This window comes from Centroberyx gerrardi, chromosome 14, assembly GCF_048128805.1.
Source record: "Centroberyx gerrardi isolate f3 chromosome 14, fCenGer3.hap1.cur.20231027, whole genome shotgun sequence".
Lineage (NCBI taxonomy): Eukaryota > Metazoa > Chordata > Actinopteri > Beryciformes > Berycidae > Centroberyx > Centroberyx gerrardi.
In genome coordinates, this window is record NC_136010.1 from 15,424,320 (window position 1) to 15,439,195 (window position 14,876).

The following is a 14,876-nucleotide window of genomic DNA, read 5'->3' on the forward strand; positions in this document are numbered from 1 at the left end:
TTCCACATATAGCTGACAGTCTGTTTACTCTGACAATGTTCCAATGAATTGAGATAATCTTCAGTTGAAAAAATTCTTGTCAATTTATCTTTATGCTTGATGAAAATGCAGTTAGTGAATGTGGAACAAAGCCTGTCTGTATATCAGGTATCTCAACTTGCTTTGTTTTTACTGACAAGTCTTCTGGCTAAAATTTGCTTCTGTAACAGTCTATTACCCAGTGCACACACGTGGTTGTGAAAATTTAGAATAGCTCTAAAAAGCAATGATGAAATGGAGATAAACAATGGTTGGTGTAATTCTAGATTTGTGTATGTATCTTAAAACCATTCTAGTTTCACTATACATGTAAGAAATAGGAAAGTGTCAAAGACCATTCAGTGAAATAAAGTTTCGTTTAAGATAACAGGCAAAATGTCTTCATCTTTATTCGTAAGGAATGCAGTAATGCCAAAAAGTGTGTGTGTGTGTGTGTGTGTGGTGGTGGTGGTGGTGGTGGTGGTGGTGGGGGGGGGGGTCAGGTGAATTTTCTGACCTCAGTGTGGGGTACACTGCTAAAAATGTTGGCGAGGCTCTGCAGATCAAGCCCTTTCTCACTGGCATTTGAACGCAACCATCAGAGGGCAAAATTAATAGCATTTATACCGATTTTCCCCCGGTCATACAGGAACTAGTTTTCCTCGCGGAGGGTTATGTCAGTTAACCTCTACCCTCACAGCTCAATTAACAGACACGGCGCGGAGAGCAAAGGCAGGTGTTCTACGGCAATAATTAAATGAAAACAAACACCGTGGCCGAAGTAGGAACGGGACTCACAACCTGCTGTGGAAATCATACATCGGAGGTGTGTGACGCCGTTAGCCAATTTAAAGCTGTAAGTAACCATAACTTGGGCCATTTTGATTGAGTTGATTAACGTTAACATTCATATTTAGTTGATTATTTTGTTTAACCTGTAGCTCCGTTACTTTGATAAGCGGAGTCAATGCTAACCTAAGTCCATGTGATCTGAACAATGCACTTTTTGGGGAACGCGCCAGGGAATGAGAATTGAATTGCTGTTCAGTGTAAAGGAAAGGATGTAGTTTAGCTAGTTGGGTGTAAACCAAAAATAACCAAGCAACCAACCAATATTTTGGGAACTGATGAGTATTTTCCTCTAGGCCTATCTAATTTATGTAAGTTAGTTTGATTTCTGCCGAACCTGCAATGAATTAGCATGTTAGGTGAAGCGACTTTTGCTAACTTAGCTACTTCATGTTTAGGTTGCCACACCTTTTCACCCCAGCATCTTAACCGCACCTTTTCACCCTTGCTTGAAATTTGTTTTCAGTAACGTTTATTATGTTAGTCTCGGCTAATAATGCATAAAAAATCGATAGTGCTAACCATGCACACAAACTTCATTATTTTATAAGTGTCCTGTTGTTACTGCCAACATAGCAATATACCCAAAATCAGAATGGATTATGTGCATAATGCATGTCATCTTTGGTCCATATGGTTCTCCATATCACAACACTACTTCAAGGAAGCAAGATTAGTAATGTCATTCTGTCCATTCGGGACAGCTGGACAATCAATAACAAATATAGGCTAGTTCACCCTGTACTGTTTTGATTTAAGTGTCTCATAAATTAATCCCCCTTTGTCTTTGTTAAATATCATTTCCATGTTGTAATTATTTTTTCTTCCAGTCCCTGCAAATGGATGATAGCACACTTAGTTTTGAGATGCAAAAGGTTTATGTAATTCCGGACACTTAATTCAGTTCATGTTGGCTTCAATATTAACCCTTCCTGTAGTTTCACAATGTCACAGATAGCTGTAGGGAATTGCAGGCTATGTACTGAACTCTTATTTTTCCATTTATCAGCCACTGTTGCCATCCACTGTATATATATATATATATATATATATATATATATATATATATATATATTTTTTTTTTTTTATTTTTATTTTTTTATTTAATTTATTTATTTATTTTTTTTAAATACTCCTCACAGATACATTCATTACTGTTAACTTTGGATCCTCTCCATGAAGACACTGTTGCCCAAAATGCAGTCTAAGGATTCACGGTTCTTAATTGTTACCCTTGAGGTCTTTGTCACCTCCTTGAGATTTGTACGCCGCTCTTGCAGTGATCTTTGCAAAACACCCACCCTTAAGGAGAGTAGCAATGGTGGTGAATTTCTTCCATTTGTTCTATTTACCTGTCCGACTGTCGACTGATGGAGACCCGAGTCTTTCGAGATGCTTTGGTAACTCTTTCCAGCCGAGTTCGGCAACTCGTCTTCTGAAATCTCTTTTGATCGGGGCATGTTTTACTTCCACAGATCTCTGTTGTGAAGAGCAGACTCTGTTGGTAACCGAACTTTGTGGATGTTTTGGTGGAGAAGGGCATCGTATCTGAATGTCATCACATTGGCTGGATTACCTGAATTGCCCTCTATCATATAAGTCATTATCTTGGAGGTTCACATACTTTTTCCAGCCTAGACTGTGAATGCTTAAACCGTGTCTTCAATAAAACATGAAAAAGTACAACTGTTTGTGTGTTGTGTGTTTATTCAGATTGTTTATTATGACTGAGATGAAGTTTAGACCACATTTTGGAACCAATTAATGCAGAAATCCAGGCAATTCCAAAGGGTTCACAAATGTTTTTCTCACAACTGTAGCTTCTCATATGTGTGAAGTGACATCACATGCCTTTGGGTCGGAACTTCAAGACTAAATCGCACCAAAAGACCCACAATCGGTGTGTGTCCAAAACTGGATGATGTCCGGAATTGGACACAGTTCTGTTAGTTAACTAAACTCGCAGGCTTTTTATCATCGTTCTGATGCTTCGTCCCTAGTAGTGCTGCATGAGACCTGTTGAGGGTCCGCTTGTGATGTGGTCCTGCCTACCCTTCAACCTGATTGGTCGATGGAACTCACCATTGACATTGATGAGCTGTGCGCTTCAGCCAAAGATGAATTTTATTTTCAGTTCTGAAAGCAGGTGAGGCGCCCATAGTTCTGGGTGCTGAAAAGAGGTCCGGTGCATGTATTGGGTCGGGTCTGCCTTGTCATAGAAAACGACAATGAAAAAACACCAGTGCCAGTTCCCCGGTGGACACGGCCCCTTACATTGGTGTGCTTCTAAATGTACAGTTTAAATTTTATGATACATCTCAACCTTATGTTGTGTAGATGTGCCTATGCTAGTTGGATTTCAGTCAACTCTCAGTAGACCAAAACAATTGATGGCTAAGGGCCAGTTAGTGAGTGCAAGCTGTTCAAAGTGGAGAAATATGGCCAATTGTTCTTTAGACGAAGTTGGATGCCCAGAACTTTTTTTACTACTAAGATCTTACCTGCTATTTGTCTAAATGGTGACATTAAACATGACACCTGTCTCCTATCCAGTATCCTGATTTGACATATTTTTATGGCCAACATATTCACTGTCTTTAAAGACATGGGCTCCAAGCATGCTTTAGCTGCTGACAACTGTCTTTTTGTTTTTCTCTCTTAAACTAGTTGTAAGCCAAGATGAACAGCAGCGGACCAGCATACCCCCTGTCCTCGCTGTACGTGGGGGACCTGCACCCTGATGTTACAGAGGCCATGCTCTATCAGAAGTTCTCTCCTGCTGGGCCCATCATGTCGATCCGCGTGTGCCGTGACATCATCACTCGCAGATCTCTTGGATATGCCTACATAAACTTCCAGCAGCCAGCTGATGGTAATGTATCTCTCTGGCCATACTGGAGCAAAAATCCACCAGTCAGAATTCACAAATGCCGTTCCTGTGACTGGACAGTTCAGTCTAGGGAAACGCTTTACAATGACCCTCTTCCAGTGGATTAATGTGTGTAGTAACAAATGGAAAGGTATTAAGTACATAGTAATACACAACACAATGTAAGAACAAATATTACATTTGCATACATTGTGCCTCCATTGTGTTATTAAAAACTTGTAAATGCATTATGTATTAGTACTTAGTGTTGGAAATGTATTTTTTAGTTCACCTATAAAGGGCCGGTATGAACTTATGGGTTTATGATTTTCTGGGGAAAAGGATGCATCTGGTTCAGCTCAAGGCACAACAAAGACATTTTATTTGAATGTAGCCTAAAAGAACCCATAATATCTGTCTCCTGTGTTTTTCTCATTGCTGCAGCTCCAGGAAACACAAGTTGTACATGATATGATGACATGGGTCACAGGCCTGATTCTCTGTTTTATAGCTTTGGGAAAGATTTGTTCATGTTGGACCGTCTTTGGCCTTAGGAATATATAGAGCCATTATTTTTTTTTATTTTTTATTTTTTTGTGAGTTGTATTGCTCCTCAGTACAATTTTGCAAACATCAACAATGTAAAAAGAAGTTGGCGGGAAAGGGCCTTAACTGTATTTTTGCATATAATATGAAAAAATACTCTTTCCATAACAATATCTGGTGCTCTATTCAGCTGGTGATGACATGCTGTGCTTGTTTACATAGAGAAATAACATGCATGAGTGTTGCATGTACCACTGGTTTTGGGTGTTTGCGTATTCTGTTTGACCGTGGCAAAGAGAAGGCTGCTTGTGCTGATGCACTTTTCCAAAGCGGACACTTTCCGTCCGCCTTACAGCTGCTCCCTATCAATATTTGAGTAAAAAAGGCGGTGGCAGTTTGAAAAAAGCAGAATAGTTTAAACATGCCCAAACACTGTTTGCTTAAGAAGCATTATTCATCATTGTTCAAAAAGAAGCAGACAGACATTACTTTGGTAGTGTTTTTTTTAACACTGAAGCAATACACTAGTTTTGCTGAGCTACAAGATTAGTCCCAAATAATGTCACAAAAACGTATTTTCATGTGCAACTCTTTCTCTTAAGGATCTGAGAATCTGGCCAAATTATATGGATCGGGTGTTTAACGTTTCTGTCTCTCTATCTGTGTATAGGAGGTTACTACTCTATTTTCTGAACTTTCAGCGGAGTGTGCCCTGGACACGATGAACTATGAAGTGATCAAGGGTCGTCCCATCCGAATAATGTGGTCTCAGCGTGACCCAGGACTTAGGAAGTCTGGTGTGGGCAACATCTTTATCAAGAACATGGATGAGTCTATCGACAACAAGGCCCTGTACGATACGTTCTCAGCTTTTGGGAATATTCTGTCCTGCAAGGTAAATTGGTTATTCCCACAGCTGTCTCTTCCAAAGAGTTGTGCCAGTGAAATTACCAAGGCCCAAATTGTTCCCAATGATTTTTGTTTGGCAGCATAGAAAATAATTTTGCACAAATCATCATAGCAGTAAAGTTATTTTAGTGAAAATTTAACAATGAATCTTCACAACCTCATCGTATGCAAATGAGATTCACATGACAGGAGAACATGCTTCTGGGTTCTTAATGGATTTGTTTGCATTGACTGCTGTGATGTAGTGATGTATGGCGATATACACTCACCGAGCACTTTATTGGGAACACCATACTAATACTGGGTAGGTATCAGCTTTCAGCTCAGTGTCAACCGGCTACCAAAGTGACATCCGCCTCAAGGTTCGCTGTGTTGCATTCTGAGATGTTTTTCTGCTCAGCGCAGTTTTAAAGTTCATCAACAAGGCGTTTCCGTCCGTAGAACTGCCGCTCACTGGATGTTTTTTGTTTTTCGCACCATTCTGTGTAAACTCTAGAGACTGCTGTGCGTGAAAATCCCAGGAGATCAGCAGTTTCAGAAATACTCAAACCAGCCCGTCTGGCACCAACAACCATGCCACGGTCAAAGTCAATGAGATCACATTTTTTCCCCATTCTGATGTTTGATGTGAACATGAACTGAAGCTGCTGACCTGTATCTGCATGATCTTATGCATTGCACTGCTGCCACATGATTGGCTGTATGGATAATTGCATGAATAAGCAGGTGTACAGGTGTGTTCCTAATAAAGTGCCCGGTGAGTGTATATAGGCTACAGCCACATCTTTTTATGATTGGAAGACAAAGCATACTGTGGCATTTCATATTCAAGCCCATTATTAAAGCAATGCTTCTAGGTATGTGATGCTCTAAGCTATGAGGTCTGCAAGTCATCCCAAAAAATGTGCAGTGTACAGAATGCGTCTTTGTTTCTCCTTCAGCGGCACAACATGGAAGCAAGATGTTGACTAGCTATTGACGTTGACTGCTGTGACCAACTTTCCCATTGGCTGTCAAAACTACTTGTTTTTAAAACTTAATAGATTTTGTCCCAACTCCCAGTTGTCATTCGCAACTATTTTACAGTAATTTGCACAGTCAGTATTTGAGTGTAAGGTAAACAGTCATTAACATTGTCATCATTGATTTTGATTTTCTCTTTAGGTTGTGTGTGACGAGAAAGGCTCGAAAGGCTACGGCTTCGTTCACTTTGAGACACAGGAGGCTGCAAACCGAGCCATTGACACCATGAACGGGATGCTGCTGAATGACAGGAAAGTGTGAGTTAGTGCATTGATACCAAATACTTTGAATTCACATTTACAATTTGTTTAGACAAATTGTTTAGTCGAAATGTAATCTGAAATGAGTAGGTTGACAAAGAGCAGTAGAGAATATGTGTATATTAATTGTTAGTGAGTGTTGATAATAACTTTGTTCAACATTATATCACAAACCACTATGGACTTTTTTCAGATGACTTTCCCATGTGTTTTTTGCTCAGCCTAGAGACAGGTAATGAGTTGGAATCTGACATTGCTGACCCAAAGGCCCATTTCCTGGGGGAAAATTGTCAGTTGTCCCTGAGTAGGTCAGTGAATTGGTAGGATGTGTGTCTAGGCTTTTGTTTTTGTATTTATTGTAATTTTAGGAGTATGGGGGACAATACGGCATTTTCATTTAGTTTTCCCCACCTCATTCATGATGGTGTGTGGAAACAAGTTCAGTAAAACATTGGTCCTTACATGTTGTGATCCTGCAAATATATCCTAATTTTCATTTTGCCCTCTTCTACTAAAATTGAACTAACTGATTATCATTTGTTCTGTATTGTCTTCCTTTTGTCCTGTCATCATTGTCCCTTGGTGACGGTTTCGGTTCCATCTGCAGCTTTGTTGGCCACTTTAAGTCCCGCAAGGAGAGAGAGATGGAGTTTGGGGCCAAAGCCATGAGGTTCACAAACGTCTACATCAAAAACTTTGGTGAAGACTACACTGATGAGAAACTCAAGGAAGTCTTTTCCGCATTTGGTAAGAAATCATTTTTGTAATGGCTCTCAGGCTTATGGGTCAGTTTGAGTCTCACTTAAATTTTGGGGAGAACATGGATTTGTCCGGTCTGAATAACATTTTACTTGAAGTTCCTATTGCAGTATTATACTGGAAGTATCCTCAGCCGGTTTGAATTTGTCATTTACTCTCTTCGCTAAGATTCCCACAAGTGATTAAGGGAAGAGGTGAGTATATTAATGTCATTTTTTACAGATAGTGGAAGATTGGTTTTGTGCTCAATCTAATCAGGTAGGACTCTCAGTGTGCGGGTGATGAAGGACGAGAGGGGCCGTTCACGTGGATTTGGCTTTGTCAACTATGACAACCATGAGGATGCTCAAAAGGTAAAGAGTGTGCCAAGCTTCAGTGTACGCTCTCAGATGAAGACTGAACTGTCCAAGATCATAGGAGTAACAAATGAAGTTTGTTCGTATGAATTCCCCTTTGAAAAATAACGTGTTGATGTCCAAATAGCTCTTGCACTCTTGTTTTCCCCAGGCCGTTGAGGAAATGAACGGGAAGGAGATCAATGGGAAAATCCTCTATGTGGGGCGAGCTCAGAAGCGGATGGAGCGCCAGGGGGAGCTCAAGCGCAAGTTTGACCAGATCAAACAGGATCGCATCCAACGCTATCAGGTGCAGCTGCATAGTGTGCATGTCTGAATTATCAGCCATTTGGTCGACGACTTCATGATCAACTTTCGTTGTGCTCGGTCTTGAATTTGACTCTTCAAACTCAGAGCTGGACTGTTAAAGAAGTTAAAGGCTCAGTAGTGTTTTGCAATTGTAAAAATAATTTGTTTAGCCTGCATGACAAACAAATTCAATATAGGCAGGGATAAATATTATGCTCATTGATATTCCGTGAATCATAATAGACTATTAAAGATTGGCAAGCACAAAACAATAGATTACTCTGTAACGGCAAATACCAAATAATCAACTGAAACTAACGGGAGTTGGCATCCGGGAAACATTTTTTTTCAGGATTTCCGGCTTATAGATGCACTGTTCCCGTGTCCTCCCTTCTTCCTTTACTTTCTATTTTGTGTTGATCCCCCCCGATCTCCTTATGTCCTCATTTAGGTGGAGGGCTTCACTGAAGAAGGGCGTCTTGCCCAAAACCTCTGTGCGGCAATATATATAAATTAATTAATTGGAGTGCTGTCCTGGAGTATTTCGTTTGTCTCTAACAAGGACATTTTTTGGGGGGAAATGTTTTTTTTTTTTTGTATTTTTTTTTTTTACGCTCATTCAGTTTCTTTCACCTATATCTTTGGCAGTTACCTGTACTGGTCAGTAGATGATTAGACTTGCTTGGAATTGTTGGAAATGATAAATGTAGTTGTGATTTACTTGAGTTTGTTACCTTAAGCTGTTATATTGGTCAGCTTCACAGACAAAAACTTGAAAGCAAGTTTTCACTTGTTTCTATTCTTATTCCAGGGGGTGAATTTGTACGTGAAGAACTTGGACGATAGCATTGATGATGAGAGACTGCGGAAGGAGTTCGCCCCTTATGGTACCATCACCAGTGCCAAGGTGCAGTATTGAGATATGAGTTGGGCCGGTGATTGACATGTTTTTCTTCAGTGAAATATTCCTTGGTTATTATCAGCAGTGATGAACTCATTCTATTTTAGAGGGTAAGCTGTTTTTACTGTTGCATAATGGTTTTGTTGAATACTCATTCTTGCAACTCCATTGGTGGGCGACTAAAGCACTAAACAAGCAACAATGGCAAATAAATAATATAGTCAACATATTGGTTGTGCAAAAGTTGTCTATATTTGCTACAAGATAACATTTTACATTCCATTAGGATGCGTCCTGTCTAAATAGACGAGCAATGCATTCAAACTACTTAAGTACCAACTTACAGTAGGTGACTGATTGTGACCCCCGATTGTTTCAGTGACAAGTACATTAAACATTTCTTAACTTGTGGGGCTTCCTCATTTCATTTAGGTCATGACAGACGCCAGCCAGAGCAAGGGCTTTGGCTTTGTGTGTTTCTCGTCACCTGAGGAAGCAACTAAGGCAGTCACTGAAATGAATGGGAGAATTGTTGCAACCAAGCCGCTGTATGTGGCTCTGGCTCAGAGGAAGGAGGAGCGTAAAGCCATCCTCACCAATAAGTACATGCAGAGACTTGCTACTGTAAGGACCATGACGAGCCCCATCATTGACTCATACCAGCAGGCTGGATACTACATGGCTGTGCCACAGGTAAGGAGGTTACACAGTGGCAAGGTGATTGAACTCTGCTGATTTTCTTTTCTGTCCTATTCAATATTTTGAATGGAATTTTTTTTTATCATATCTTAACTGTATACAGAAAATTATATGTGGTTCATTATAAAGTTTTATCAGCAAAATAAGGCAAACCCCCTAATGGTTTTGCAGGATTGCCATACTCTTACTTTTATTACACTGCCATACTTGGATACAGTGTCGGAAATTAACTTTTTTGGCTCATAAAATGAAAAATTATGTGCAAAGAATAATTTTTACTGGCCAAAATGTTAAGATGCGTTTTTCATGGAAATGTCGCTCTACCCATTTTCAATGCTATTTTATGTGCTGAATCGGGTACTGTGGTAAACTATCAGTAGAGATGAGCAGATTTAGTTTCAATGGAAAACTCGATCACTCACTTATACAATGGATCAAGTTTGAAATTCATCATGAAGTGCAACAGAATTCCAATGACAGGAGTTTGGGGGGGGGGGGACAGCCAGAAAAGCAATCGGCCAATGTGGCAGATGACCCTTTCATTGATTTATCTACCAAAGGCATATTTTATTGGCATTTGGCACTTGGAAGGTGTTAATTTGGGACCCTGCTTGACTGACACAAGGAGTGTAACACAATCTGCATAAGATTGCATGCAACTCAAACTAATATTTTTCTTGCAGCCTCCCACTCGCTCCTTCTACAACCACAATGCCGTCAGCAATATGAGAACTGCACCTCGTTGGACAGCACAGCCACCTAGACCACAGGGTGAATGGATACTGTGTGTTTGTGTTCACATGCCTAAATATGTTGCACATACTGTATACATGTGCAACATTTTGACGTGTTGTCTCCCTTGTTTTTAGGCCCCTACTCAACCCAGTTTGTCGGAAGTGCTGTTCCCCGACGTGCATCCACTCCCATTGCTACGGTCAGACAGGCTTCCACCCAGGCTCCGCGCATCATGAATTGTACACAGAAGACAAGTAAGTGCTAAACTCAGCTTTGTTGTGTGTGTTGTGCAATGACAAGAAGCTCCCACATTCCAAAATTGCTTATTTAGATGGAAGCTAGTAGCTGACGCATCTCATGTCTTTCTTCAGCTAACATTGGCACCCAGACAGTAGGTGGCCGTACCGACATGTCTGGTGTGGCCAGAGGCAGCCAGTACAAGTACTCATCTGCAGTGAGGAACACTCAGCAGGTCATTACTGTACCTGCAACCATGACAAGACTACAGGTATACTGAGTGGCTGTCATGTCGCATCGGTTGACACAGGCTAGAGCTTTTTTCACTGTGAAAAAGCCTGAAGTTCTGTATATTTCTGTAATTTCAACATTGGCTATGCTGTCATGACTATCACATATATGCAGTACACTTCAGGACAAATTGGGAGGCACTGAGCATCTATCTAGCATCCTGTGAAACGGTCATTGTATGACCGAGTAAGAAATGACCATAAAATTACTCTAGACTGCATAATATAAGTCTTCTGAAGCCAAGCGATTGCACTGTGGGTCCAAAGTCCAATATTTACCTCAATATCTCCTAGACTTTCCGCACTTGTTCTGCACTGCACCAACAGTCACAACAGTAGTAAGCAGATGCTGCCTTCAAATACTGTCGGATTATTAAAAATAAATATTAAATTGCATCATACTCCAACTGCCTAACCCCCAGTTAAATGTGTTTTAATGCAACTGAAAAAATGGTAGCTCATGGTAAAAAATAATTTAAAAGTATTACTTGAAAGGATGTTATCGTTGTGATGTTGTGTGCTACTTAGTGTTGTCAGGTTGTTCCTACATCTGTGATGGAGCCAGCGGTGCACATTCAGGGCCAGGAGCCCCTCACAGCTTCCATGCTGGCTGCAGCTCCTCTCATGGATCAGAAACAGCTGCTGGGTAATTATCCGTGGCATCACTGGATTCTGTAATGTTTTGTTTTTGCCACTCATGTAGACTGAAGCATCGCTGAAGTTGTTAATCTAATATAATCATCTCTTAATTCCTCTGCACTGTCTCTGCTCTGATATTCAGGTGAGCGATTGTACCCGCTGATCCAGACCCTTCACCCAAACTTGGCTGGAAAAATCACTGGAATGCTGCTGGAGATCGACAACTCAGAGCTGCTTCATATGCTGGAGACCCCCGAGTCCCTGCATTCTAAGGCATGATTATGATTCTGTACCTTTTTCTAAGGAGCAAGTGTGTATTTCTTACCACACTTCACTCCTTTATACCTGGGCTCTATGAAACTTTACCAGGATGTGGTAAAAATTATTTTGTACAAATCAAATCAGTTCTTTATTGAGCAGTTTTTAATTAGATTTTACATTTTAGCTGCAATTTTAGTCTTCCATAATGCATGCAAATGAGTTTTGTTAATGTCACATGATGAGAACGTACAGCTGGGTTCTTCATCTATTAGTTTGTATGGACTGCTACCATACAATGATGGTGATGTATCTTAGTGTGATAGTAAGACAACACATGCTCTAGCATTTTACAAAAAAGCACAAGCAGTCCATGTATATATTATATGCTAAAAGCTATATTTGATAAAGGTTCAGTTGCTAATGTTGAGTACCAAGCCAGGTAGCCAAATGTTGCTGTGTTCTCCATAGAAGGGATGAAGCAGCTGATCAACTATGGAGCGAGAGAGCTGAGATCATATTCAAATAAATATATTATTAGTTATGTGTCATGGCCACAAGTGTGCTGTGGGACTGTACAGAATCTGTACTTGGAAAATTATTTCCTAAAAAGACCAGAATCCCATAGACCTGGTAGAGCCAGTTTGTTAAAACATCTAACATTTGCTCCCGTTAAACTGGGTGTTGAATGTGTTTATTACTGGGAGTGGTATCACGGTTTAATCCAATGACCCTTCTCCTTTTCCATGTCCCTCTCCTGCCTGTGGTCAGGTGGACGAGGCGGTTGCTGTGCTGCAGGCTCACCAGGCGAAGGAATGCTCCCCTAAGAAGTAACAAACCCTTTCAGGTCAGCAACAACTCGTCTTCCTCTGACCTGTTAGGGCACTTTCAGCAACATGTGGATGCTTGGGCTGCTGTAATGACAATCACAATTTGACAGTGATGGAGAGAAAATCCTACACAAATGACCTTTAACACAAATGTTTTAAAGGGAAATTTGTTTAGTTATAGTCAAAATGATTTTTGATGTTACACCAAAAGGGCTTAACTATTTCATTTTTTTCCAGATGTCAAAGATTTTCTGAAGGAGGAAAAAGATTAAAAAAAAAAAAATTACAAAAAGAGTGAAATTTAGAAAAGAAAAAAAAAGTTTCTACATGGCACTTTTGTTGTTGTTGATATTTTTGTTAAAGATAAAGTCTAGAATGTATGCATTAAACCTGTCTTGTGTCATTTATTACACATAAAAGGTAAATGCATTAGTGATAGGCCTCTTATCATGCAGCTTAGCATATTATGTTCTTTCAAAATTTGTTTTATCTTGCTCTTAAGTTCTTGAATGACATATTGGATGTGCTTCTCGTCTTTCTTATACAGTGTTATATTCTCTAGACCGGTCCAGAGAACGCCTTTTCAGAAGAATGTTTAGCCTTATCATAGTGCATGATTTAGGCCTGTGTATAGTTGATTATAGTTTTTGAAAACAGCCATTCGCTGTGTGAGAGCCAGTCTGTTTGATTGTTGGGGTCTGGGTTAAGGCTGGTCCCATGACGGTGGTGCGTGGCAGTGGACAGGCGCATGTTCCTCAGTTCAGATCCCCTGTGTTAGTAAGTGGGGCCCAAGAGTGTGTCCCACATCCTCTAGTCCAGGAAACACTGCGCCCACAACCGGTTGAAGAAATAAACTCAACTGGCTGCACTTTAAAGGGGAACACCGGCCATTTAAAAATGTTTAGTGTCAAGGTAATAGAACATAATAGAAGAGACACTGCTGCCTGCTCATGCTTGAGCATTCATCGAGAATGTGCAGCAAAACCACTAGGTGGCTACTGTGAGATGTCATTAATTGTATAGAATTAATGACATTTTTGATCTAAATAAACGTTCTATAAACGTCACAATCTGAATCTCTTATGTGAACAATAATGGGTTATGACACGGGAAAACAATGCCATACCTGTCTGAGTCATTTTGTTTCCCAGTGTTCATAGTCCATCCAGTATTTTATTTCCTCACGTGGGGGACAGACGACAGTCGTCACTCGGAGGAAGACGAGGTTTGTTTGTGGGCTCATTAGCTGCATTGGTCGGTCTGTGTTGTTGGTGTGGTATTGGATGTGGAGTTGATCCAATGTCACTCCTGATATACCAGTCTCAGGCCCTGATCCCATGAGCATCTTGTGTCAAAAAATTGACAATATCCAATGTATATCAATGAGACCTATGTGTTGATGGATGACATGGATTGACAGAGTGCAGTGTGTGGAAAATCTTGCAGCCCTGAAACTAGTTGACCTTTAGACAGACATCTGCTAAAGGACTTCATCAGCCAATGAAATTTGTACAGACTGCTTCAAAAAGTTGATTGTACAAATGAGGAATAAAATTGAGGACTAAAATTGACTAGCTGTTAAACAGTGTTGTTATTTAGCTGTAAACAAAGGTTCCATGTTGATTAAAATGGCAAATGGCCATGCAAGTTGTGGTTCTCAAACTTTTTTTTTATTTGAAAGTCTTCACTTCTCAAACCTCACTTTATACGAAGGCCTTCTCATAGTTTTGATTTATTCTTTTATCTACACCTTTTTTTTTTTTTACCCGTTTTATTTGTTTTTACGGTTTTGTTTTAACTATTTGCCTCTTTCATTTTATATATTCTTGCTTTGCTTATCCCATGTCATTTTTATTGTAATTGGTATTCTTATTTCATTTTTATGTAAAGCACTTTAACTTTGTTTGAAGAAATGCTACATAAATAAAATTATTAAATATTTTGTTTGCCCTGCGATAAAGTGTCATTTTCTCTCTTTCTGTTTTTTGTTTTTTTGTCTAAAGCAAATGGGACCTTTGTCGGCCACAGAAAGTGTGTCAGGGGTGGATGTGGTTTGAGTCCGTCTTGAAATCTGCAAGGCTGCAGATAGACCCTTCCAGTTTACTGTCATTCTCCTATAGAAAACAATGACCTTCCAGTTTGCTGTCTGCCACAATGTGAATGGTGGCCTTTTTCACTGTTAGGTGGTAAACCAATCCAGGCATGTCTACTGCCCTCTTCTGGCCAGCTGGGGTAAGGTGTTGGTTTGTTTCATGGCCGTTTTGGGTGTTAGGACAGACGGAGAAACACGGGAATGCAATTATCAAATATCAATATTTCTTTCAATGCTTTTAAAGGAATAGGGTTCAACTCCTCAATGACTTATTTAGAGTACGTTATGCCAAATCCTAAACATTTTGGGTTTTGCAGT

The 14,876-nt window shown here is 40.1% G+C and overlaps 1 protein-coding gene across 1 annotated transcript; it reads left to right on the forward strand.

Annotated features, from left to right (window-relative positions):
- The first annotated feature begins 3,546 nt into the window (after positions 1-3,546).
- pabpc1l (poly(A) binding protein, cytoplasmic 1-like) lies at positions 3,547-12,470 on the forward strand. The gene is made up of 14 exons (XM_071920759.2): positions 3,547-3,739; positions 4,984-5,177; positions 6,356-6,471; positions 7,082-7,221; positions 7,492-7,586; positions 7,741-7,878; positions 8,689-8,784; positions 9,211-9,471; positions 10,161-10,248; positions 10,347-10,466; positions 10,584-10,720; positions 11,277-11,385; positions 11,521-11,651; positions 12,408-12,470. Exons 1-14 carry the CDS (start codon positions 3,547-3,549, stop codon positions 12,468-12,470), a joined length of 1,881 nt encoding a protein of 626 aa, XP_071776860.1.
- The last annotated feature ends 2,406 nt before the right edge of the window (positions 12,471-14,876 follow it).